Source organism: Sebastes fasciatus, chromosome 6 (assembly GCF_043250625.1).
Source record: "Sebastes fasciatus isolate fSebFas1 chromosome 6, fSebFas1.pri, whole genome shotgun sequence".
Taxonomy (NCBI): domain Eukaryota; kingdom Metazoa; phylum Chordata; class Actinopteri; order Perciformes; family Sebastidae; genus Sebastes; species Sebastes fasciatus.
In genome coordinates, this window is record NC_133800.1 from 20,961,435 (window position 1) to 20,988,969 (window position 27,535).

A 27,535-nucleotide genomic window follows, 5' to 3' on the forward strand; every position below is an offset into this window, starting at 1 on the left:
CCGCCCAAAATTTGATTGACGTTTAGTAGAACCAACCGTAGATTACTATGGTGACGCACAGTCCAATCAGCACCCAGTCGAAGGGGTTCTATCTATTCAATCGGGTGACGTCATTGGTCTATAACTGCTGGGTCCGCATCATTACTACGCCGGCGTACGCCGATGGTGACGTCATGTGTTTTAAAAACGGCCTGGTGGTGCTTACACAACTTTTATTTATTTATTTTTAAATATTTTATTCATTTATTTTTCTGGATGGACAAAGAGGCACATGATTGTTATAGCTGTGTACAACTGTATAATGACTGTGCAATATCATTATCATTATTACTATTAAAAAATCGTAATATGAGAATAAAGTCATAGGTTTAAAAGAAAAAAAGTCGTAATATTATGAGAATATAGTCATAGGTTTAAGAGAAAAAAAGTCGTAATATTATGAGAATAAAGTCATAGGTTTAAAAGAAAAAAAGTCGTAATATTATGAGAATATAGTCATAGGTTTAAGAGAAAAAAAGTCGTAATATTATGAGAATATAGTCATAGGTTTAAGAGAAAAAAAGCCGTAATAATATGAGAATAAAGTCATAGGTTTAAGAGAAAAACAAAATTCGTAATATTATGAAAATAAAGTCCTAGATTTAAGAGAAAATAAGTCGTAATATTATGAGAATAAAGTCATAAATTTAAGAGAAAATAGTCGTAGTAGTATGAGAATAAATTCATAATATCATAGAGTAGTAATTTTACGTGTTATTTTAGAGGGGAAATAGAGCTGGAAATAGTATGACTTTATTGACATTAAATCACGACTTTTTTTCTCGTAGTATTATGACTTTATTCTCATACATGTATAATGACTGTGCAATTATCTATACTGTATAATGACTGTGCAATATCATTATCATTATCAGTACTCAGGTGTAATTCATACTGTGCAATATTTTCAGGTGGAATTTCATTTCATTTTCACTGTGTAATATCATTTTCCACTTGTGCAATTTTGTTAATAGTCTGTTTATTGTCAATACTGTATATACTGCTCCTATTTTTATACTTCCTTCTATTTAAATGGTTCATATTTTGTTACACTTGTTTAGCTGGTTTTTTTTACTGTGTAAGCTGATGCATCTTGTTTTTTGCACTATCCCCTTTACTGCTAACCAGAGGCGAAAAGACCAAAAAAAAAAAAAGAGTTAAGTGGCTCGTGTTTTGACCTCAATGACGTTTCATGACGTACTCGTACTTCTTCCGGGTTAGTGTGAAGGCGTGTGAAAAGAGGAGAGACCACGTGTCATATTATCGGGGTACTGCACATGCGCAGTATAATCTGGTCTACACTCACCAGCCAGTAGCAACGCAGCTCCAGTTACACTGCGCATGCGTCATAATACGGAGCTCAAAACCATGTCCACACCTCTTTCAATAAGCCTTGGTTAAGTGTTTTCTCCCAGCATGGTTTTCCTCGCATAACATGTGTAACTAAAAACTGGTAAATAAATAAGATGAGCTCTCAGAAAGGTAATGTTTCTCGGTCGCGAAGCCAGAAGCATCAAAACAACTTTGCCTTCAGAAACGACAAATACGGAGCGACTGTACAAGTGAAGGTGAGTGATAAGCTTTAATATAATATGCTAACATTAGCTAGCCTGCATAGCCTGAGTACTGAGCTCAACTAGACACTTTAAAGTGTTGAATTATGTGCATTGATATAGAGTTAACTATGTGCCTGAAACTATATTGTGGTAGCATTACAGATCCTGTATAAAAGTAAAATTATTATTATAACATCTCCACCATGTCTCTGCTTGATGTGATCTTCATTGTAGTTGGCAAACTCAAAAATCCACGATGGGCTCTGTCAACACTGCAAGGGTGTTCTTGAGTGGAAAGTGAAGTACAATAAATACAAGACACTGACACAGCCCAAAAAATGGTGAGTACACTTTGACACTAATTTCACTACAGAAAAGTATTGGCACTGCTACATCTGCTCCTGACTGCACACATCTCAACTAATCTCATCTGTTACAGTAAATAAGCAAGTAATTGTTGCTGAAGCAATAAGTGAAACAGAGCAAAGCAAGAGAAACAACATGGATTATACTTATCAGTTAATCAGTGCATTCATTTATCAGCCAAACACTTTCAAGTTACAGGTTCACAACAGCTAATTTACTTCTTTTCCCCCATTTCTTTTTCTTTTTTTTGTAATTTACTTTTTATTTTGGAAAAGCATTCATTTCACATTACATAATCAGTATTACTGCCAACAGATTAACATATCATTGTACACATTTAAAACAAGACTTTATGCAGTACAATTGAAAACCTTTTAAAAGCCTGGCTCCTCCAGAGGTTTTCTTAAGTAATAATTATTAACAGTTGAACAATTTCACCTTAGATATTATAAAAAATAAAATGTTCTATATATATATATATATACACTGTACATACGCATACACACATATAGTTCTTTTCCCCATTTCATATCATTATGAAGTTATTACACCGGGTTTTGTTTGTTTAGCTTCTGGTCAGGCTACATAAGAAATGTGAAATCATCGTTTTGAGCTCCCAGAATCTGACACTGAGAGGCAGACATTGATTAAGTAGGAGCCACTGGAAATTTAAATTCGACTGATTGGATGAATTTGTCTGCCACATACAGTACATGCTTGTAGCAAACCAGGTGGCATGTTAAATATGTCCAGTTATCTCCTGCTAGCTTGGCAAACATATGCTTTACCAATTGAGTTCAGCGATACAACAGTTAGACTCGTACAGCCTTTGCAGGTGTGTCACACTGTTGTATCTGTGCAGTAAAGTGTTGAGTTTTGGATTTTTTATTTATGTTGTAGTTGGTTTCAATGTGAAAACCGATGACATTTGTGCATGCATGTGTTCTTCTTTCAGTGTCAAGTGTTCTCAGAGGACAGTGAAGGATGCGTATCACATCATTTGTAAGCCCTGCTCTCTTGAGCTGGACATCTGCTGCAAGTGTGGGAAGAAAGAGAACATTGTTATTCCGTGAGTGGTCCTGTATTACTAGTGTGTGCATGTTTGTGTGTGCAAATTCATACATACAAAGGATCAATGACTGTGAAGTAATTTTGTGTTCTGACCTTAAGTAAATTATCAACTTTTCTGTTTACTATTGAGAAAATCCATCTCTATTTAGTGTAGCTAATGTTACGTTTTTCCTGCCCACATTGCCATCAGTGACTCCTAAAGGAGCCATTCCTATCACATGTCACATTTTATATGACGACTGTAAGAAAAGAATAACATTTTATGTTTTTTGTTTAAATCATATTGCTTTTATGAAGTCAATCTTAATATTTTTTATCATTAAGCACATTCAGTAAATTGTACTGCAAGTCTGCCATCTTGTGGACAATGAGATCCATTACAACTGATTCTTAAAGCAACTACTTAAAGCTGCAGTTGGTAGAAATGGAGCAAATATGATTAAAAAGTTATTTTTAAAACGGTCACTATATCCTGACAATAGTGCATGAGACAGGTTATCTGAAAAAAGATCATGTGCCTCTGTGTCGTCCGGTGTCCTCCGGTGTCCTCCGGTGCTCCTAATGGCATCTGCACGATTTCACAGACCGGAGGAAAACAACCAGTCAGAGCTGATCTGGAGTCTGCCGTCCAGCTGCTGTCTATGAGAGCCACGAGTCAATCGCTCACAAACTTCGATCAAACGGTCAAACTAGGCAGCGCTGATCAAATATGAATCAATATTCTGTTACTGTAATGCCAATTTCTCGCCTCAAATGTTTTCAGTACAGGCTTCCTGTCTGTTGGCTGTGGCTCAGAGCTGCTCTTATCAAACTACAAACACACACCGATCATACCTGCACTCACAGCACAGAGAGGAGCAGGGGGATCACTGGAACACATGCACATAACACATCCCGTTCTCATCCGTGAAATACGGCCGCTTTATATCTGACTGTTGTGCTTCGGTATCAGAAGCCAAGGGGCGTGACACAGCGGCGGCATTTGACCACCTGAACGGGCTGCATGCTGTTATTGGTTGAGGGTTACACCCCCATGTGGGGCCCAAAGGCTGCGTCCAGCAGCGTCACGAGTAAATCCAAATCAGAAGAAAGAAAATACAAGAAAAGGGCTGCAGGTTCTTTGCAGAAACAGTCACCACCACACACATCTAGTGGGGCATAAGTGACGATTGAGAGGGATTCTTTTTGTATCAGTCAATACATTGTTTTTTAATTAATACTTGCATATTATACCTTTAACAACTCATCGACAGCATTTTAGCTTCAGTCTTTACATGTCCATTTAATGCCCCTATGTCTTTTGTTACATTGAAAACAAAGCCCTGAGGGATTTTTCCTTTGCTCTTGAAAGAGTACAAGTCAACATGAAAGCTGCTGACACTACCTCAACTTGTTTTTCTCTCACTGTGTAGAATAAACTCACAAGAGGACAAGAAAGAGGAAGAAGAAGAAGAAGAAGAAGAAGAAAAAGAAAAAGAAAAAGAAGACGTTGAACAGAAAAAGAAAGGACGTGGACGAGGGAAGAAGGACTTGGATGACTTGGACAGTGATGATGATATGATGATGATGACTTAAGTGACCTCGGAGATGATGATGATGATGTGAGAGAGGATTTTGATAGGGACTTAGAGACAAAGAAAACACAGAACAAGTCTGATGTGCTCCCAGATGTATCCAGAGTCAACGTTAAAGGCTGAAGACAGTGAGACGGTTCTTATTTTACCAAGTGGACCTTTTTTTTCATATTTACAAAACAAGTTTTCAAATCAAAGTACAGTATGATGTTTGAGATGTGATCATACTCAAATTAACTAATTCAAAATAACAAATGTTGCTGGTTTGATGCAGAGCCTGGATGATGAGTTATTGATCAACACTGGGGCAGTTGAACAGACAAGCTATCAGATGATTCAGATGGTTTAACAATATTTAGTGCTGTAGATTAAGATGAATGCGCTGTACGATGTACTGTACATTCGCAAACCCATTCTCAAACAATGCCAGCTGGATGTATACATGTGAGTGTACTGTAATAAAAATCTGTACATTGTGTACATTCATATCAAATTCATGTATCCAAGCTGCCAATTTTTCTCACAATAACTGAAGTAATCAATAACTTGAAGTATCACTAAAAGCAGAAGTATAGGCTTTGCCAATACTGACCCTGTCATGCATACTCATATTTTATATTTACACTCAGTCACTAGTTTATTAGGTCCACCTAATGCAATCTAATACAACAATCCTACCTTTATGAAGGTTATAATGTTCAGGTTATTGTAACTGTTTTAAATCGCTGTTAATTGAACTTTATGATAATTATTGAGGCAGTAGTTTGTGATGCTGTTGAATTGTATTGTGTTATAATGAATGCTTCTGATATTTTGTCCACTGCTATTATATGACTGATGGTTGACTAAATATTAGAAACACATCTCAGTATAACAAAAAAATATATATAGTTAGACATTTCAAGTGTGTTGAAATATGTGCCAGAAGATCACTGTTTCACTGTATCACTTTCCCTAGAATAAAAATGTTTAATTATAAAAATATCAAATTGATCAATATCAAATTCCTCAGAATGTTTTAAAAATATGCAGTTTGCACATTTTAAATGTTCTTTATATGATAGCCTGTGCAATAATATAGCAGCAAACAGCTATTTACTATGTAAAGATATAGAGGAGTAATGTCTACCTGAGCAGAGAATGAAGTCTCTCTCCCTCTGTGTGTGTTGTAATCAGAGGCACTCTACGTTTTGTTGACATCGCCGGGCCGGCCGCGCATGCTTTTAGCGCATGTTTGTGCATGTGAGCGTGCCCCACTGTCTAGCTCACGGCCGCCGCTCTGCATTGTTCTCATATGGCAGTTACAGCTGATAACGCCGTCGCCATGTTGAGAGCCGTGCAGAGGCAATAGAAATGCTCCCAATCTTGCATTTAGTACAAGGTTATCCCTAACGCCTTCCTTCTTTTTTATTTAACCTGCAGCACAATTTTTGTAAGGATCCACTTCACCTCTACAGTTTTTCAACTTTCCCCAAAAACGTGTATGTAGGCAGGGTCTGAAATTAACTTTTTTCACTGCCTGCCACTGTGGCAGGCAAGTATTTTTTTTGTCTGCCACTTTTGAAATCTCTGCGCTAAATGAAGGAATAATGCAACACTGAACAACAAATCTGTGTTGAAATCATCAGGAGGAGAATTACTAATGTTACTTGTTAGAAGCAGGGAGTACCAACAATTTTGCCTACGTCTGTATGTCAATAGCAGCAGTATGATGATGCATTGCATCAGGCCTATATTGTTTTCTTAGCCTGTTTGGCTACTAACTGAGAGTCCCTTCTGTAGGGTACTGTAAAGCAGTGCAGTCATACACTTCTCTGGATGAAAAATACTCCTCAAGTTCTCATTTTTCTTCTTTATTTTCAGCTGACCTGTACACTTCCTGTCACTGAATAACCTGTAGTAACATGGTCATCTAAAGGGAGAGTGTGTTATTCATAATGTGGGGTGGAAATATTTCAAACCTCACTTCCTCATTCGATGGAAGGGACATCATGACATGTGGTGATTCATCAATGAGCTCACAGGATGCAGAATTCATGAATGTCGCCTGATGGATTTATCACATGGCTTTGTTCTGCTTAAACACTCATGACTCTGAAGTCAGTTCCAACTAACAGGTTCACTGAACTAGAAGCTGCTCTCTGTGTTTTAAAAAAAGGAACATTTGAAATGTTAAAGGAGGAGAAATTTCAGCTGTGAGTGTGAAGGTATTATATCATCTTTTTATTACCACATTGTACTGGCCTATTGTTACCACACTATTACCACGCTGTACGTTCTGCCCAACTGTAAGATGTTTCTACTCTATTTTTGTTTTTACCCAGTTACAAAAATTAAACCCTAACATTAACCACCCCATAATTACCTTGTTATTATGAAGATGTAGCCCATGAGAACTTGCCAAAACATGCCAACAAGTGCACCGACAAAGAGGAACAATTAATCACGCAAGACTGAACCCACACATATATGTGCGGACTGTCATGTCCAGAAGTATAGCAGCGTTTGCAATATTTCAGTTTTTTTTTAAATTCAAGTTCCAGGAGGAAGTGTTTTGTGTATTCTCGTGTTTGGACATAGATGTGCTTCCCTCTCTTGAAAGGCTGATGGTACATAATGTCCTCTTTCATAAAGCCTTCTCTCTCCGCAGCTTACTACCCAAAATGCAGTTTGATTTGCAGGGAATTGAGACCTACAGGATTTAAAGACCCGTGAATATAACAACAACTTCTCCAGCCTCTTTATTCATTCATTTCAGTGATACCATGACACTGCAACACTTTCCCATCCCAACTCATATACTGTAGCTTTGTCAGACCCCTCAGCGTCACTCTTTTCGGTCAGTAAACATGTGCTTAATGACCCCTCAGCATCACTTTTTGGTCGCAGTCAACACGTGCTTATTGTTGTGAAGTCAACAAAAACACTTGCATTGGTTCAGGCAATAAAACCACTATAGTTAGGTTTAGGAAAAAACAACATGGTTGAGCTTAAAACTACTACGTTTGTACAGTGAAAATGATGGGCCATGGTACACGAACGAACATCACTTGTCTTTTTGCTTTTAAAGCTATGTCTCTACACTTCCGGCACACTTTCCCTGAGGGTTTAATATTGACACTGATGCGTTTACATTGTAGTTATTGGAACTATTATAGGAAGGGAGCTTTAAGCGTCAGTATCTAACGCAGAGGGCTGTGACAACGCGTCGGTATTTGACGCCCTGGGAATGGGAATGGGCTGCAATGTCACTGCACTCATTCTTTGAGATAAAAAAAAAAGATCATCACATAAATTTGAACGAGGCAGATAAAACATATAACAGGTAAAACACACACAGTTATAAAGCAAATAAAACAGGTAAAGTAGATGTAATAAATACATATAAACAGAAGTGTTACATAGAAGTATAAAATATAAAAATAGATGTAATGTAAACAGAGGTAATTGCACTTGTAAAATAGGTAGGGTAGATAGACATTCAGTGTATTGATATTGCACAGATATATTGTTTGTTCACAGAAACCTTGTGGGCAAAGTAAGTTTCTTGGTACTGTAAGAGTGGAGCAGCACCTAGTGACTGACAGGTCAGTCAGGCTGTTTGGTCCCTGTAATGAATTATCATTCACAAGGCACAGTTCAAAATCCAGCACCTGGTTGATAACCCTCGGTGCATGTAAAAGAAAAGCAAAACTGGAAACTTTATCTGATCATTCAGTCTTTGATGACTCTGTGATAGTTTTACGATCACAACGTGACGATCAGACATACCCTAACACACGGACACGCACACACACACACACACACACACACCCTATTCTCTCATTGGCTGCAGAATGTCTTTACAGTCAGTTGGACTCGTGCGTCCTGGCGCGTGGTGGTGATCTCCAAGAGAACAAAACCACGGTGCACTGCTGCTGCTGCTGCTGCTGAAGGTATCTCACTGCTCGACTCCGACCATAATCGATTGAAAGGATGGCAAACTCTCGTATCGCTCACGTCTACAGGGGGACATTTATCCACTCGACCCAGCAAACTGCGCTGCAGATCCTGGAGGATAAGCTCCTGGGGGTGGATACAGACGGAAAGGTTTGTCAGGCTCTAAAATATCTAAAACAGCTTTTGGTCCGATTTAGAAGTATTTAATATATATATATATTTTTGCTATTTATGGTTTTGAAAACATATGATATACAGCATTGATAAATGCATAGCTCATTAACCAGCCTACTCCTAAACCTTGGCACAGTTTGGTTTAAAAGGCATCTGAGCTTAAGGCGATAAGGCGTAAATCTGTCATAATATCTGAATTGTCTTCTACAGTGAGCTGTTGCTGAGCAACTTTCACAATAAGCTCTCAGACAGAAAAAAACAAACCTTTGCAACAGTCTGGAGAACCCTCTTCAAATACTACAAGTGGGATTCAAATTCATACGACATCCTTGAACATGCATGCAATCTCCCACACTGTTATTATCAGTAAGGAAATACAATATGGGGACATTGTGGAAATCACACAGTGGTTGTTAAGGAGGTGGATCACTAGAACTGAGCTTCAGCACCATCAAAGACATGTACAGAAAAAAAGGGTGCTATTTACACAACCTCACACCGACTTCATGTATCTTGTCACAGAAGCAGTTGGGAAATATATAAGTTAAATGATAATTATAATATGCTATTTGCTCTTCAGGTATTCTCCAGCTCTCACAGCTTACTCTCTTTTTCTTTCAAACACATTTTTGGTAATCATCAACTGTCATCAATCATCGTCTGATATCCATTCTGCAATCTGCCATCAGATTGCTTTCATTGGCGAAGGCACGGAGCTGTACAGACTGTCTCAGACCTTTGGATTCAGCCCGTCTGAAGTCACTCAACTGGCACAACAGTGAGTAGAATACATAAATGAATTACTGAATATAGAGACATCATACATGGACATTAAATCAGTCCTTACATAGTGCCATAATAACAATACTGTATGTTTGAACCATCTCCATGGCTCGCTGCACTGCAGTGAGTTCTTCATGCCAGGACTGGTGGACACCCACATCCATGCAGCCCAGTACAGCTACGCTGGCACGGCCCTGGACATGCCCTTACTGCAGTGGCTCCATACCTACACCTTTCCTGTGGAGTCACGCTTCAAGGACCTGCAGTTTGCCCACAGGGTCTACTCTCAAGTAGTGGTGAGTTTTCTGGCATCATGAAATAAGTGACCACTTACACTTGCTGTGCATCAGTCACAAGGAGCCAAAACCGAGCTCTGCGGCACACTGCAAGTGTTACAGGCTCGATATGTTTGTGAGTTTGTCGATGGCATCGCAATTCGCAAATTACAAAAGTGGAAAATTCAGTGAGGTTCCCTCTATTGTCACACAGGCTATGATTTGAGAAGGGTGTGAACAGTACAATGGTTTAACAACATATAGAAAAGAGAGAAAGTGTTTAAATGTCGTCTTAATCCTGTAATATGATCCCCTGTGTTTTACAGAAAAGGACCCTGAGAAACGGAACAACCACTGCATGTTACTTTGCTACCATACATACAGACTCCTCTCTCCTGTTGGGCCAGATTGCAAGTAAGATGTCCTACACACAGGCACACACGCAAACGCACACACACACACACACAAGCGCATGCGCACACACACATTTTGACCTAAATCTTGTGAATAAAAAATTAGGAAATTACTAGTAAGTCTGCGAACAAAGTCAGGTCACAGTCCTGTCTGACATATTCAAGCTGTATAGTTGCTTTTACACGCAGAGCAGTAGCTCACAATGCAATAATTGATCCATATGCTTTGTTTGACTGTGGTGAAGAATACAACAGATTAATCCCAGTAATTGTAATTAATAACTTTCATTACAGTCAGGCAGAAAGTGCTCCAATCAGCTGATATGTTTTTCTAAACTCCTTAAAGTCAGAATGGTCCTGTTTCCCTTGGTTTTCTCAACTGGGTTAGAAAGACATAATTTTGTTCACCTTTATGCCTTCTATCCTTATCATCATGGTGTTGTGTTGCGTAATACTGAACACACACACACACTCACATAAATGTGTAATGATATAACCATTGACTGGCTTTGGCATTCGGTGTTATCAGGGTTGATGAACCCTGACCTTTGCCCTGTGCTTTTTTTTTGTTGTAAACATTGTTTTCATTAATACAAAAAGTACAAATGACCAGGACAAACAATGCTCCCCACTTCCCCAGACACTTCCAATGACACAACACCAAAACATTGCACTAACAAAGTTACATTACAAAAGGGTATTACTAACAAAAGTCGAATGGGTGACATAAACCCACACAGAGAAAATAAAAAGCAACCTTTGCCCTGTTCTGAGCAGCTGTTCCATTTAGTAGAACATCTGTTTGCATAGGCATGTTTGACAATTTTACATATTTAAAATATATGCATAAAGTTGCTATATACGATATCCAGAGCATTAATATAGCAGCAAACCTCTATTGTCTAGTATGGTAAGATATAGAGGAGTAATCAGAGCTTCTCGCTTTGTCGCCATCGCCGGGCCGTGGGAAATCTGTTATATATACTGGTATGCACATTTTCTGCCTGATTTGACTGGAAATGTTCAGTCATGGTAGCTCAAAGCTCTCTCACAGTCCCTGAGTGACCATGTAATATCTCTTACACTAAACTTGTTGAAGCAATATCTTATAGCTAAACTTAAAAGTATGAGAGTTATTAACGTTAGGTATCACCTCTCACATGCCCCCCACTCCCAAACTACAGTTACACATGTGCTTTTCCTGGTATAGAGCCAAAAGGTCAGCTGTGAAAAAGGTCTATCACACATCTGCTCAGGCTGAAGGAGGCGTATGTATCAGTTAAGAATGCTAGAAGTGTAGTTTATTCCAAGTGAAACAAAGCTAACGTCAGGGGGATGCAGACAAGAACAGTCTATGTGTCACCCACACAGTCCTGAGGGCTCCGATCAGCTAGAACAAGTGAATTGCCTGTGTGAGGTGGGGAGCAATAAATTAATATTACTGTCAACTTGTTTACAGTAAACTCATTAGTACTTTTCTGCTGATACAAACAGCATATTTGCCGTGGATTCAACGTGGTGCGTGACGGAACCAAAATAATTCCCGACTGTACTGCCGCTGAAAGATAACTCACTTGATAGCTTTCTACGTGCACAAGCTTGTGTAAGAGTGTGCATGTGCACTTGTGGGATGTGTATGTGTTATGTATGTATGTCTGGTCTGTACGTGCATTTATATAAGAACTGGGATTACGGTTTGTGAGTGACAGCAGGATTTGACTCTGACACGTGAAGAACCTGAAATGCTGCAATACGCTGCAGGTGACAGGTGACATTATGAAGATTGTTGATTAGGTGTGTGTTCAACAATTACTGCTAATACTGCTAATTAAATATTGAATGATAATGACTGATGTAAAGTTGGAATATGTTACCCAATAGTAACACATTTGGTGTGAGCTCCAAACCCAGTGAACTGACTAGGCTATAGTTTGCTTTATAAACTGACTTAAAGGGACTCAATGTAAGAATTACAAATAGCTTTCTAGCAGTGACACCTGTGGCCGCACGACACTCAGCGGTTTGTTGCTCGCACTTGTGCTCGCGCTACGTAGATGCTAGCATCGGTCAAAACAGACGACACACGAGACTGAACTTGATGGACAGGCATCATGTTGATTAAGGTTAGCAACATTAGCCAGCTAAAACCACAATATCACTATATATTTAACATGCTTGGCAGTAATTTAGCTTACTAAATGAAGGTCCCTCCATGAATCGAAGACACGGCCGATGTTGATCCTAGTGTTAACTTTTCCTGCTTCAGCCTCCCGACCGTGGTCAGAACGCACATGGGAGACAGGGATACAAAACTGCAACTTCGACTGAACATTCACTGATATTCTCAAAGCTAAACTAACTCTCTTCTGCTCCGCTGCTCGCTCGTTTCGCCGCCGCTCTCTCTCTCTTGCTTCACCACTCACTTCCCACGTGCACACACACTCCCACAACACTAGTTTGTAAAAAGTTACATACCGTCCCTTTAATGGATTAATGTTTATTCATATTGTTCTCGTTATTCATCATCCTTGTTTTCCTTGCAGATGACTTTGGACAGCGTGCCTTAGTTGGCAAGGTGTGTATGGACAGGAACAATTCTGTGAAACATTACAAAGAGACCAGTCAGGAGTGTCAAGAGGAAACATGTCGGTGGGTATCAACTGTTTAATACAGTAGGAAGGACTTTATGTGTAGGCTCTAGTTTCACAGTGTACAGCTGATTTAGAGAAACGGCATTGAAATCAACAGTATTTTAAACAGTGTCCAACGGGATATGCGGCTTACAGTATGTGTGTAAAGAACTTGTGTGAAGAATATGTAATAGATAGCGACAGATAGCAACAGATATGTTGCAGACAGTTGAGATGTATATTGCCATGATGCATGTAACAGTTCATCTTTAGGTAGATATGTCTCTGAGTGAGAAACATCTCTACAAGATGCAGATGTTATTTGTTTAGAAGTTGTTGTAAAAGTTTTGGGCAATTTCAAATTTGCAAATGTGGCTGCGCCAGATGAGTTACAATCATTGTTTTGTTCCCCTCAAGATTCATTGCTGAGCTCTTGAACAAAAAGGTAAGGTTCAATTATACAATAAACAGAACAAGTCAAGGATGTAAGAAAGAAAATCAAGGTAGACCTGCATTAAAAAAAAAAGAAAAGATTTTTAAATCCTCTGTCTTGTTGTGTATTGGGTAGTACCCTCTAGTGAGGCCAGTGGTGACTCCCCGCTTCGCTCTATCCTGCTCAGGAGCCTTGCTGGGACAGCTGGGAGCAATCGCTAAGAATAACAACCTGCACATTCAGGTGAGCTCACTGTGGCAACCAAACCAGGCTATGTCCACAGGGGACTGTTGCCATAGATACCATTTAGTGTTGGACCTGTGGGGTTTTTGAACAATGAAATAAATACACACACGTGCAATTCTCAAAGGCAAAATGCGTGAGGGTTTCTGGTCAATATTTGTCATTCATTTGTGTTGTTAATTGAGTTCCAATAATAAATTTATACATACATTTGCATAAAGCAAGCATATTTTCCCACCCCCATGTTGATAAGAGTATTAAATACTTGACAAACCGTTTAAGGTGCATTTTGAAAGGATGAAAAATGTGCGATTAATTTGCGATTATCCACGATTAACTATGGACAATCATGCGATTAAATATTTTAATCGATTGACAGCCCTAAAGATTACACAACGGTTTAATATCTGACGTATGTGTGTTTATTTCCAGAGTCACATTAGTGAAAACGTCGAGGAAATTCAGCTTGTAAAGGAGCTGTTTCCTGAATCAGAGTCTTACACGGACGTGTATCACAAATACAACCTGCTCACTGACAAGGTGAGAACACACGTCACATCTCTGCTTACACATATGCGGGCAGACATTTTGTAGAAAAAATATAAATGCTGATAAATGATGATGATGATTCACAGACAGTGATGGCTCACGGCTGCTACCTCAGTGATGAAGAGTTGGCTCTGTTCAGAGAGACAGGAGCCTCTTTGTCTCACTGTCCCAATTCCAACATTTCGTAAGTCACTGTTTCTCAAGACTATAGGCGACCAAATGCTATGAAGACACAGATTTTACAATAAAATAGCACTTAAAGGGACTGTTTGTAACTTTCAGAATTGCTTGTTAACAGCGACACCTGTGGCCGTTAAGTCAACGAAAGTCAGTGTCCTGTTGCTCGCGCTTGCTCGCTCTAAATAGACATGAACGACCATCGCTCAAAACAGTGAGGCGACACACGTCAGCTAAAACCACAATATCACTCTATATTTCACCTGCCTGGCAGTAATGTTAGCTGTCTCCGACCAACAACGTTACTCGTTGCGGAGCCCCGTCACTTCACAAGACACGGAAAACCTCTGTTGGTCTGGAGGAGCTGCAGCATTTATTTCTGCACAAACGTCCACTGTACATTCACTAGATATTCTCAGAGCTAAACTAAGTCTTCTGCAGTGTGTAGTGTTCGCGCATGGACGTGAGGTGGAGCGAGAACGCGCGTTGTGTGAGTGAAGACAAGCAAGCAAAGGAGAGGTCTGAACAGCGTAGCCACACGCGAGCGAGCATATGCGAGCGCGCTTATGCAACGCATATGCGAGCGCGCGTGGGATCCCGACCCGGTAGATTTGTACGTGTAAAAAGTTACAAACAGTCCCTTTAAATAACATAGCATTGTAAATGCAACAGATGAAACTTTATCATGTCTCTCTCTCTATATATCTGCTCAGGTTATGCAGTGGAATGTTGAATGTTCGGAACGTCCTGAAACACAAAGTGAAGTTGGGGCTGGGAACAGGTAGGAGCAGAGCGACTGTGTGCACATTTCACTTCTAAGTATTTCCAGACCACTTTTGACAAAGTCCGTCCGCACTAAATATTGTTTGATGATTAAGCTTTGTGTTAGAAACTTCCTGCCCCGTACATACAAGCATGCATGGGATCAGAGGGCAGGCAGTGAGATACGTGCTAGGAGGATATTGTTATGGTTTTACAGCATTTTAGTGTTTTAAAGAGGGCAATCAGCAGAGAGACTTGGCATGCAGGTCAGCTGACCACCAGCTGATCACTTTGTTTGGATTTCGCTGCTTTAAATGTCAAACTGAAAACATCTGAAGACCTGAATTTCAGGCCTCGAAGCAGCAGAAATCTGATAATGTGATGCTTTTTCATATCCGCAATCTGTGTTTGTGGTGTCAGATGTGGCGGGGGGCTACTCGGCCTCGATGTTGGATGCTGTGAGGAGAACTCTGGACACATCTAAAGCCCTGACCATCCAGGACCCAGAACACGACACGCTCACCTTCGAGGAGGTGTTCAGACTGGCCACACTGGGAGGCAGCCAGGGTAAGACCCAAAACCAGCAGAGTGTGTAGAAGTTACAGTTAAAAAGTGTTCTGTCTCTCTGTTCGTCTTAGTCTCCACCAACAGTCTTGCTAAAGTGTCTAAGTCACTCAGCAGCAGAAATGCCTGATTAAACACACTAGTAGCCATGGGAACGAGATATTTTTGACGATGACTGATTGCAGTTTTACAGGAGAGGAGAGAATACAACAGCTTCTTTTATGATGTGTCTTGTCTGTAGCCTTGTCCCTGGATGACCGGACAGGGAATTTTGAAGTGGGCAAAGACTTTGACGCCTTGAGGGTGAATGTAGCTGCTCCTGATGGACCCATCGACCTGATCCAGTGTGAGGAACCAAAGGTTGGCAGTGGGGCTTCATTTATACATTTACACACAAATTAATGAAAGCAGACAATTTTATTTCAGTGTAACGCTAATTTATCATCATTTCAATTTTCAGATTATTTTGGAAAAGTTCTTGAATTTGGGTGAGTGTCCGTTTCTGTTTATTTGTCTTTTCAGACTCTAATGTGCCAAACACCATTTACTTTATATGTGTCTCCGTTTCTTCCTCTTTGTCAGGTGATGATCGTAACATAGCAGAGGTGTTTGTGGCCGGGAGGAAGGTGGTACCATTCACAGAGCCAACAGCAGAGTAAACACAATGGTCACTCATCTCGAGGCCCAAATCGAAGGCTTGAAGAGGATGTTAACAACCAAAATACATCTGAGAGATACAAGATGGTGCAGCATAAGAAGAATCAGCTTGAAACGCCCTACTTTTGCATGAACTGCACTGCTGCTCAACTCTACTTTGATGCTAAGACAAATAAGTAGGAAATGAATTATCACCTTAAACATTTTGTGCTATTAATGAAGTTCAGTGAGGGTCATACAAGACGAGTTCGAACTCTGTTTTTCAAATCTTTAAAATGGAAATGAAACGTTCAACCAAGTTAAGCTGGTTCACTCAATGGATTTCCACTCTAATGAACAATTATATAACAAACATGACAAATGTCAGCATTTAAAAAAAAAGAAGCTCTGTTTAATCTTTCGTGGCAAGAGTGCTGCCCAACATGGCAGTATTCTAGCCTGTGACGTCACAAGGTTGGTTTAGGGGGACCACATTTTCAAACCCCCAAACCGGGACCCTTAAGTCTAACCTACCGCATGTTTAGCGCTTTACACTACATGTGGCTCAGCCTTCAGGAGCAATTTGGGGTTAAGTGTCTTGCTCAAGGACACATCAACATGTGACCGGAGCAGCCGGGGATCGAAACCACCGACCTTCCGATTGGTGGACAACCTGCTCTACCTCTGTTTGCTTTGGAGATAAGTTTTACTTTGTGATGGTATCCGAGGTAGGGTTAAATCAGCATGTGATGGTAGTTTTGGTATGCTGGTAAGCTACCGGCAAGTTACGTAAACAAACGCTATAACGTGGACTTCAGAATAAAGTAGTGCTTTCTGCGTTTATTTTCTTCGTGACCATGTCTTTGAACGGTCTGAATGAGACAGCAGAGGAGGAGAGACAGGTGATCAGAGAGGGAGAGGACACAGGACATGGGGAGACAGACAGCTGCAGCTGGACTCAGTGCCTGTCGGTTGGCTCTTTCCGTGCCACTATAGCCAGCGCTGCAGTACTGATCTCCGTTTCAGCGGCAGTTTATGAAATGGACTGTTTTTTGCTTTGTTTTAACATTATAATACTCATCTTTACATCCAGGAACAATACAATAGTGCCCCCCCCCCCCCCCCCCCCTCCTTTTTCTGTCCTATGTCTCCTCAGACTCTGTCTTTCAAGGTCTCTACCGTTGTATCTGTGTAGCTCAGCCGAGCCAACCAACCTGGTGACGTCAAAGACTAAAGTACTGCAACATGGCGACGCTCTTGCCACGAAAAACTGAGCTTCTTTTTTCTTTTAAATGCTGACATTTTTCCTGTTTGTTATATAACTGTTACTTAGAGTGGAAATCCATTTAGCAAACCAGCTTAACTTGGTTGAACATTTCATTTCCACTTTAAGGGTGATTACTGGGCTTTAAAACAGGAAATAAGGGACTTATTAATATTGCACTACTTATTTTTACGTACTAAAACATATTCATGCACCAGCCCTTTGCTGATTGAGAAGTCACTTTTTCTGTTCATGTACACATCGCTGTAGACTTTTTGCTATATTTACCTAAACGGCTGACTTAAACTAACTCATATACAAGAACTGGTGATGGTAGTGTGCTAACAAATTTTCACATTATCACATTGTTTTACCTCAAGAAATTGAAACTGGACAGTGAAGTGACATCTTAATGTAGGACTTTATTCTGGTGACGTGAAGCTGCAGAGCGTGATTATCTTCAGTGCTCTAATATTCATGCTTGTGTAGCTAGAAAAAGCTTTGTGATCAGAAGACTGGGATTGACTTGAGTTGTAATCGTAGCTCCTTCAGTTTTTACACTGTACACTCCACTCAGGTGTTCAAAACAACACAGGCACAAACAGGTTTTATAGTATTTTCAGTTTCAGTATGACTCATTCAGTTTATATACAATGTACATCAGATTGGAGCACCCAGTGTGGTGAAACTGGTGACTCATGATACAAAAACAAGTTAAAGAGTTACCATTTCAGTTATAGGACTGTTCTCTCTGTTTATTTGAACATTTAGCAGTGCAACTACTTTACCTCAAATCCACCTCCTGATTTGACTCAGTGGAAATTTAAATAACCTGATGCCTTATTATCAGAATCTGTGTTATTTTTGATAGAGTTCTGTCGTACTAACCTTAGATTTACTCATCAATTCAAAGTTTTACTACTGAGATTGTTGATTTTAAGCGCCACCAAAATTAAATTCACTCATGTATTTATATTAACATTACAAATTGAATGTTGGGAAATGAAGGGAAATTAAATGATCTGATTGCTGAATATGTGTTTGTTTTGAGAATGTAGTTCAAGACTATTTGGAAAATATAAATAAAAAAGTCTGATTTTATTTTTGTGTGCAGTTAATATTTATTTGCATATTTAAATGCATCATAATAGTGTGTCAAAATAGTACACTTAATTATGTTTTAGCATAAGTTAAGTAGCACTAATTACATATCATTAGTATACTACATTGTTAGTACACTCAAAAATAAAACACTTTAGTACACTAATCACATGTGCATATGGAAGTATACCAAGTATACTTAAATTAAGTGAACTTCAGTGCATTTTTTTTTTTAACTGGGTAGTGATGTATTTCCTCTGAGGGGTGCATCGGTGGATCCCATGGGAACTTATTTCAGAAAAAAAATATGAACAGAATAGCACACTCATGATTACTATACTAAAGTGTGCTATTTTTTAGTGTAACAATGTACTTAGTATACTAAGAATATATCATTAGTGCTAAAGATATACTGAAATAAATTTAAGTGTACTTAAGTGTACTATTTTGACACACCATTAAGTTGCACTTCAATATTCTTAAGTACAACTTTTTTAACTGATCCGTACGTTTTATGAATACACTTTATTGTATTTCAGTTATATTTTAAGGAAACTTCAAAGTCACTCCAATTGTAATAAATTATATTTAAAGTGTATTATCCACATATTTTAACTGAATTTAAAATTTATTTTTTTATATACTATAAGTGTGTAAACAGTTATCTGAAAAGTGGATTTAAATATACTTTGAGTATAAAAATAATTCATTTTTAAAAAGTGCATCATTAGTAAAAAAAATATGTACATGAGAACATTTAAGTGCATCATAATAGTGTGTCAAAATAGTACACTTAGTACACTTAATTATGTTTCAGTAGACTGTTCAAATATAATCTGTTTGTCAGATTATTTGATTTGAGACAAAACCCCCCCTCCCAATAAAAAATCGCTCTGAACCCCTGAATGTCGCCTGGAGTCCACCTGCCAGTGGAGCCTAGTGCTCCATGCACACGTCCATGCCTGGCAGCTGGACTCTGAAACATGGCTGTGGCCTGAAGCCTACGTGCCAGTGGAGCACTAGCTCCATGCACACGTCCATGCCTGGCAGTTTCGCCACGGATCAAAACCTACCCCGTAGGTAGAGGAGATGCCCGTGGCGAGGTGTAGCCTAGGCTGACAACCAAGTCTCTGGCGTCTGACAGAATCAGAGTACTCCAAGGTCTCCTAAATGGGAGACCGGAGCTTAGAGGAACGACAGAAACGGGTCCTATAAGTAAACTCGGTTTTGGGTGTCCAGGACGTCACATATGACGTTTTGCTCACACATGACGTCACATATGACGTTTTGCTCATACATGACGTCACATATGACGTCACACATGACGCGAAACATAAGCCCCGCCCAATAACTTGTAGTACTGCTACGGCGGGGCTGTGACGTCGTACATGACATCAAGGAAGATAAGATTTTTTTATTTTTTTATTACATAAGAATCGCCCACGAATTGTGACGTCACCTCACAGATAGTCAGCACTTAATGAAACAGTTTAATGAGCCAAGACTTCAGGAGAAAACTCTTCTTGTCATACTATGTCATTATTGTCAGCTATGGGGGGAAATTTTGATTTGCCAAAAGATAAAGGAAGAAATAAATCATATGTTTTCAGTTTTACTCAAGTTAAATGCAAAATAAATGCAGTATTGCCTTTGGTATTGTTTCTCTTTATCCAATTCAATCTGTTGGCCAACAGACATGATATGTTCAGTTGGTTTTATTGTAGCATATATGCTATATTATATTTGTTTACAATTTGATTTGTATAAATAGCTACACATAAACGTTTTAATTAAACAAATATAGCCTATAGTACAAACTGTGGAAATGTATTTAGCCTAATGAAATGCATATAAAAATACATCTGAAGTATACATTACCAAGATATGTGTATAAATATATCCAAGACAGGTGCTTAGATATTTACTTGTATTCATTAGCTTTTAGTAATAATCCATTTCGTTTTCATATAGCCTAAATCAGTTATGCATTATCTTCTGATTACTTTATGCAACACAGATACTATGAAAGTTCCTCTTGTGCGCATAAATTGAGTGTTTTTACAGCAGCAATAACTGTGTGTTTCCTATTTCTATGTATTTATAAATGTAAACATGTATAAAAGGAAGAAATAAATCATATGTTTCCAGTTTTACGCAAGTGATGTTGATTTCCACTGTAGCCTAGTCAAGGTGACATGTGATGTGACTGCTCTGTCGTCTCATATGAACCTCTGTGGGATGATCGGTAGATTCTTGCTCGTCTCCTGCATGAAATGGATGAATCCTCACAGTCCTGCATTATTATGAACCATAACGTGGTTATGGCTCATCCATTCACTGTCCACTCCCTCTTGCTCTCCTCTCCAGTTCGCATGCATTAGCTCCGTGTTGTTGACTGTGTAGTGGCTGTGGCTGCTTCCACATACAGTAGACTATGTTCATGTTCAAGTTTACTTTTCTAAAATCAGAGTTTTCTCTGCTATTGCAGCGCTTTTTTTGCGCTGCGTAAAAACTGTGGAGATCATCCGGACGAGGAAATGGAAATGAATAACTGTTTTTTGTTTACATTTTCATTTGTATTTATCATTGTTGTAGGTCTATGGTACGACGGAGTATAAGGGCCACATTGAAGAAATAAAAAATAAAAATCTGAGATTTCGAGAATAAAGTCAGAAGTTTGAGAAAAAAGTCGTAGTATTATGAGAATAAAGTCAATATTATAAAGTAGTAATTTTACGAGTAATTTTCTTTTTTTCTTGTAAAGTTATGACTTTATTCTCGTAATATTACGACTTTTTTCCTCATAAAGTTACAACTTTTTATCTCATATGACTTTATTCTCGTAATATTACGACTTTTTTCTCGTAAAATTATGACTTTATTCTATAAATCTCAGATGTTTCTTCCCTCAATGTGGCCCTAATACTCTGCAGTACATTTGCACTTTGGCCATAACTGCATTAGACTTATATACTATATACTTAGACTATAAACTGTGTTACCTTCATCACAATGATCAAACGTTTTGCAGCTTCAGACAGAATTTTTTTTTTATTTTGACTAAAATGTCTCTTTTGATAGTAAAGGTTGCTGACCCCTGTGTTAAGATGTGGAGCTGAACTGGTAGTTTACTAATGCTGCGATGTTACGCTGATGATAAAACCATGTTCTCTTTTCTGAATCTGCTCTTTTGATTTACAGAAGAATTACATGTCGTTATCTATATTAATAATAATGATCCAATATGGTGTCAAAGTCTAGTTTTAAGTCAAAAACGATCATACTTTATCTGCAGACCTGATGGCTCCTGGTAATCAAGTCTGCTGCTATGTTACAAATAGATGTTGGACTGGATGCTCTGCAGCTCTTTATCAGCAGGTAAATGGTTGAACAGTTCATCAGAGGAATTAAGGGAAATAAGAAGTAATGCTGTAGTGGTGCTGGCCTTTTTAACATGGCAGCTAGAAGCAGTGACAGTTAACCTGCAGCAGTAAGATAGAGTAGGCTACCTACACAAGATGATTTCCTGCAGGTGGTGAAAGAAATGGCCTGTGTGTCCCAGAATATCACAGACAGCACAGAGAAGCACAGAAAACCCCCTCACCCAAGATATTAGTAATATCAGCATGTATGATATCTCTGCAACATTATTACAACAAGTTTGATATAAAGGTATAAGCTCATGAAGAACTGTGTCAATACTTGAACATTTTCTGCATACATGTGGATCACCTTGCACCCGTTTTTTTATTTACTTTTCTCTGAACAATTATTGCTGTAACAAAATAACATACTTTTATCCAAAGCATCCATCTGCCACATGGCCTGATTGAGCAGCTGTCATAAAGTCACAGTCTTTGCTTTGATTTTACTGATTTTACTTTACTGTTATTTCCTGGCAATTTCTTCACATTACTACGTAATTAACAGGCCCTTAATGCAGTGCATGCAGTGTACGCATTTTCATTACAAGTACAAACATGTCTTTTTTTCATGAATTGATAAAGTTGTTGCATCAGGTTACATTTCCATGCTGTGCTCAATACTGCCTCTATTGTAGCCTAAATACTGTGTGTAATCTGGCTGTTTACATGATGCATAAAGTAATAATCCTGCTGACATCTCACAATTGATTAGTACTTGAGTAAATGTACTTAGTTACATTCCACCACTGGTGACAGTTATGAAGCACACAGTAGACTGTTCAGATATAGCTAATCTGTGTGTCAGATTATTTGATTTGAGACAGAACCCCCCCCCCCCCCCGGAAAAAAAAAAAATTGCTCTGAACCCTGAATCTCACCTGGAGTCTACCTGCCAGTGGAGCATATCCTCCGTGCACACGCACGTCCATGCATGGCAGCTAGACTCTGAAACAAGGCTGAGGCCTGGCGCCTACGTGCCAGTGGAGCACCATGCGTGTGCATGCTGCTCCACTACCACCCTGCTCTCAGGACACTTCGTGCACCGCAGCACGCCCATGCCTGGCAGTTCCGCCACGGATCCTCTGTTCAACCTCGGGTTGCGATCAGACGATTTAGCCCGTGGCGAGGTAGACCCGCCTCTGCCGAGACTCACAGCCTTGTCTCCAGGTCTCCACAAAGGGAGACCTGGAGCTTAGAGGAATGAGAAAAACGGGTCCTATAAGTAAACTCGGTTTTGGGTGGCCAGGACGTCACATATGACGTTTTGCTCACACATGACGTCACATATGACGTTTTGCTCATACATGACGTCACATATGACGTCACACATGACGCGCAACATAAGCCCCGCCCAATAACTTGTAGTACTGCTACGGCGGGGCTGTGACGTCGTACATGACATCAAGGAAGATAAGATTTTTTTATTTTTTTATTTCAAAATTACAGTATACATAGTAACAGCAGAAAACATTAAACACATTTACATACAAAAGAAGCATAGCGAAAACATAAACAAAGAGCAGTGTCAAACATAAAAGGACAACAGAAATGAAACAAAACAAACATTCAACACATAAAAAAAACACACAATAAAAATAAATAAATAAGTAGATAATAATAATAAAAAAGAATATGCGAGAGTATGACAATAATTTCACCTAAAAACTTTAAAGATATTGCATACATTCATTGTTTTCATTGCTTTTTTGTTATGTGAGGAAGAAATTGTTGACAGATATATTTCCATTTCTTTCATAAATACAAAGAAATTAGGCTTTTTTTTGTAAATTTACACTTTTTAAATTAAATAAAAAATTAAATTAATAAGAAAAAATGCATTACTATCTTTGTCACTGTAATCATAGCAGCCAAATATAATATTTCTATAGTACAGTGCAAAATTTGAGAACATTTTAACAAGTATAAAATTATTGACATCTTTCCACAATTCACATGTAAATTTACAGGACCAGAATAAATCAGAGCAAGTTTCAGGATGTGATTCGCAGAAGGAACAATTTACATCTATGTCACTCACGGAAGATAAGAATCCCCACAAGAACTGTGATGTCAATGACAGATAGTCAGCACTAAATTACAGTCAAATCAAATGATCGATCATGCTGACTTTGATTAGTAGCATCATGATCAAATATTGCTGTTGCTGGTTTGTTTTAACCCATAAATACCTGTAAATTATAACAGTGAAAATGGAAATGGGATTGGAGGTGTGAGATGTGTATTTGAAGTGTCCACCTCTATTGGCTGTGACTGGTAACATGACTTCTTCTCCTCAGTGCAAAGACTGTACTGGTCTATTTGAAGTGGAGCAGAGTCCTTCATGTCAGTAGGACATGACAGTAGACATCTTCATGTCTCTCTTCTGCCGTCTCACCTCCTCAGCTGTCTGGCCCAGATGGTGAAGATCATCTATAAAAGAAGCTGTAGACTGATCTGTTAGTGGGTTGGAAGGGTCAAGGGGCAATTTGTTAATCCAAACCTTTTACGTGCGAAATTAACTGATTGCTGAATAAGTGTTTGTTTTGAGAATGTAGTTCGAGACTATTTGGAAAATATAAATAAAAACTCTCGCATAGTCTTTTTTATTATTATTATCTACTTATTTATTTCTTTTTATTGTGTGTTTTTTTTATGTGTTGAATGTTTGTTTTGTTTAATTTCTGTTGTCCTTTTATGTTTGACACTGCTCTTTGTTTATGTTTTCGCTATGCTTCTTTTGTATGTAAATGTGTTTAATGTTTTCTGCTGTTACTATGTATACTGTAATTTTGAAATTAAAAAAAAATAAAAAAATCTTATCTTCCTTGATGTCATGTACGACGTCACAGAGGAGGTTAGCAGTACTACAAGTTATTGGGCGGGGCTTATGTTTCGCGTCATGTGTGACGTCATGTGTGACGTCATGTGTGAGCAAAACGTCATATGTGACGTCATGTGTGAGCAAAACGTCATATGTGACGTCCTGGCCACCCAAAACCGAGTTTACTTATAGGACCCGTTTCTCTCCTTCCTCTAAGCTCCAGGTCTCCCATTGTGGAGACCTGGAGAGCTCTGACGCCAGAGACGCCAGAGACAAGGCTGTGAGTCTCGGCAGAGGCGGGTCTACCTCGCCACGGGCTAAATCGTCTGATCGCAACCCGAGGTTGAACAGAGGATCCGTGGCGGAACTGCCAGGCATGGGCGTGCTGCGGTGCACGAAGTGTCCTGAGAGCAGGGTGGTAGTGGAGCAGCATGCACACGCATGGTGCTCCACTGGCACGTAGGCGCCAGGCCTCAGCCTTGTTTCAGAGTCTAGCTGCCAGGCATGGACGTGCGTGTGCACGGAGGATATGCTCCACTGGCAGGTAGACTCCAGGTGAGATTCAGGGTTCAGAGCATTTTTTTTTTTTTTCGGGGGGGGGGGGTTCTGTCTCAAATCAAATAATCTGACACACAGATTAGCTATATCTGAACAGTCTACTGTGTGTCACAGCTTCATAACTGTCACCAGTGGTGGAATGTAACTAAGTACATTTACTCAAGTACTAATCAATTCTGAGATGTTAAATATACATTAATTTAAGCACTAAAAGTACAAATATACTTGTAATAGCTTTAATATACTTAAACTATATTTACAGTATACTACCTTTTGACCTGGGTAAGCCATTCACAAAGCCTTACTCCTCTTTCTGCCAGAGGGACTTTTCACACCATCAGATAGTTACTCAGTATCAGTAATATGCCTGTATTGAATGAATGGTGTCAATACAAAAAAAGATCACAAATAATATATATTTGAGATCCTAATGAATTTGTGCAACTTTGAATGCTGTTTTCCTCATCACACTCTTCTATTTCTTTTAAAAATCTTTTTTATTTCAGCTTGCCAGCAGATCTTTACTAGTTTCATTCATTCATTCTCACTGTGCAATATCATTTTCCACTTGTGCAATTTTGTTAATATACTGTTTATTGTCAATACTGTATATACTGCTCCTATTTTTATACTTCCTTCTATTTAAATGGTTCATATTTTGTTACACTTTGTTTAGCTCTTTTTTTTACTGTGTTAGCTGATGCATCTTGTTTTTTGCACTATCCCCTTTGGTGCTTTACACTGCAAATTTTATATTTCAGGAGTTAACAGCCAAAATATATAAAGGGCTTTATAAATGGCCACATAGTGGTGCTATCCCATCAAAAAATACTTGTTCCATCCACATGTGTGTGGCTTATTAAAAAAAAGTATAATCGCAATACAAATCATGTAGAATAAGGTGGAATAGCATATTTACTGCGGTTGTTTAGCTGTGTCACCAGTAGGCGGCAGCAGTGATCTCCAATTGTGAAAATCTCACTTTTTTATAATATGGGATCATTGAAGCAGCCCTGATTGTTGCAAGGCCAATGCTGACTATAGAGTCGACTGGTTGGGACTTATATATGTCTTATTAACACCCTCTAATCAGAGGCCAGGGGATGTCACTGATCAACTCCTGCCTCACACATCCACAACCTGGCATCTCATTAAAAAAAGACCTCATATATTTCAGGAGTTAACAGCCAAAATATAAGGGGCTTTATAAATGGCCACATGGTGATGCTATCCAATCAAAAATCATTTGTTACCTCCACCTTTAAGTGTGTGGTTTATAAAAAATAAAATTAAAAAATATTTACATATATATAACCAGAATGTCTGGTTATTCTGGTCCTGTAAATTTACATGTCAATTGTGGAAAGATGTCAATAATTTTATACTTGTTAAGATTTTCTCAGATTTTGCACTATAGAAATATTATATTTGGCTGCTATGATTACAGTGACAAAGATAGTAATGCATTTTTTCTTATTAATTTAATTTTTAATTTAATTTAAAAAGTGTGAATTTACAAAAAAAGAGCCTAATTTCTTTGTATTTATGAAAGAAATGGAAATATATCTGTCAACAATTTCTTCCTCACATAACAAAAAAGCAATGAAAACAATGAATGTATGCAATATCTTTAAAGTTTTTAGGTGAAATTATTGTCATACTCTCGCATATTCTTTTTTATTATTATTATCTACTTATTTATTTATTTTTATTGTGTGTTTTTTTTATGTGTTGAATGTTTGTTTTGTTTCATTTCTGTTGTCCTTTTATGTTTGACACTGCTCTTTGTTTATGTTTTCGCTATGCTTCTTTTGTATGTAAATGTGTTTAATGTTTTCTGCTGTTACTATGTATACTGTAATTTTGAAATAAAAAAATAAAAAAATCTTATCTTCCTTGATGTCATGTACGACGTCACAGCCCCGCCGTAGCAGTACTACAAGTTATTGGGCGGGGCTTATGTTTCGCGTCATGTGTGACGTCATATGTGACGTCATGTATGAGCAAAACGTCATATGTGACGTCATGTGTGAGCAAAACGTCATATGTGACGTCCTGGCCACCCAAAACCGAGTTTACTTATAGGACCCGTTTTTCTCATTCCTCTAAGCTCCAGGTCTCCCTTTGTGGAGACCTGGAGACAAGGCTGTGAGTCTCGGCAGAGGCGTCTCTACCTCGCCAC

At 38.7% G+C, this 27,535-nt stretch overlaps 2 protein-coding genes and 1 long non-coding RNA gene across 3 annotated transcripts; 2 read left to right on the plus strand and 1 right to left on the minus strand.

Annotated features, from left to right (window-relative positions):
* Window positions 1-1,028: 1,028 nt before the first annotated feature.
* LOC141769353 (uncharacterized) lies at window positions 1,029-27,267 on the minus strand. Its single transcript, XR_012594286.1, has 2 exons — window positions 26,021-27,267; window positions 1,029-1,091 (listed from the first exon to the last, which is right to left on the minus strand). It is a non-coding gene; the product is annotated as an uncharacterized LOC141769353 (long non-coding RNA).
* c6h9orf85 (chromosome 6 C9orf85 homolog) lies at window positions 1,407-5,099 on the plus strand. Its single transcript, XM_074638319.1, is given in 5 exon segments — window positions 1,407-1,607; window positions 1,830-1,936; window positions 2,917-3,030; window positions 4,445-4,589; window positions 4,592-5,099. Coding segments are annotated over 5 exon segments (606 nt in total). The 5' UTR covers window positions 1,407-1,505; the 3' UTR covers window positions 4,730-5,099.
* gda (guanine deaminase) lies at window positions 8,408-16,292 on the plus strand. The gene is made up of 14 exons (XM_074638320.1): window positions 8,408-8,695; window positions 9,409-9,497; window positions 9,627-9,798; window positions 10,104-10,191; window positions 12,734-12,839; window positions 13,238-13,265; window positions 13,389-13,496; window positions 13,929-14,036; window positions 14,132-14,229; window positions 14,936-15,003; window positions 15,405-15,551; window positions 15,790-15,908; window positions 16,009-16,036; window positions 16,131-16,292. The coding sequence occupies exons 1-14, from the start codon at window positions 8,582-8,584 to the stop codon at window positions 16,205-16,207; spliced, it is 1,350 nt and encodes a 449-aa protein (XP_074494421.1). The 5' UTR covers window positions 8,408-8,581; the 3' UTR covers window positions 16,208-16,292.
* Window positions 27,268-27,535: the final 268 nt, after the last annotated feature.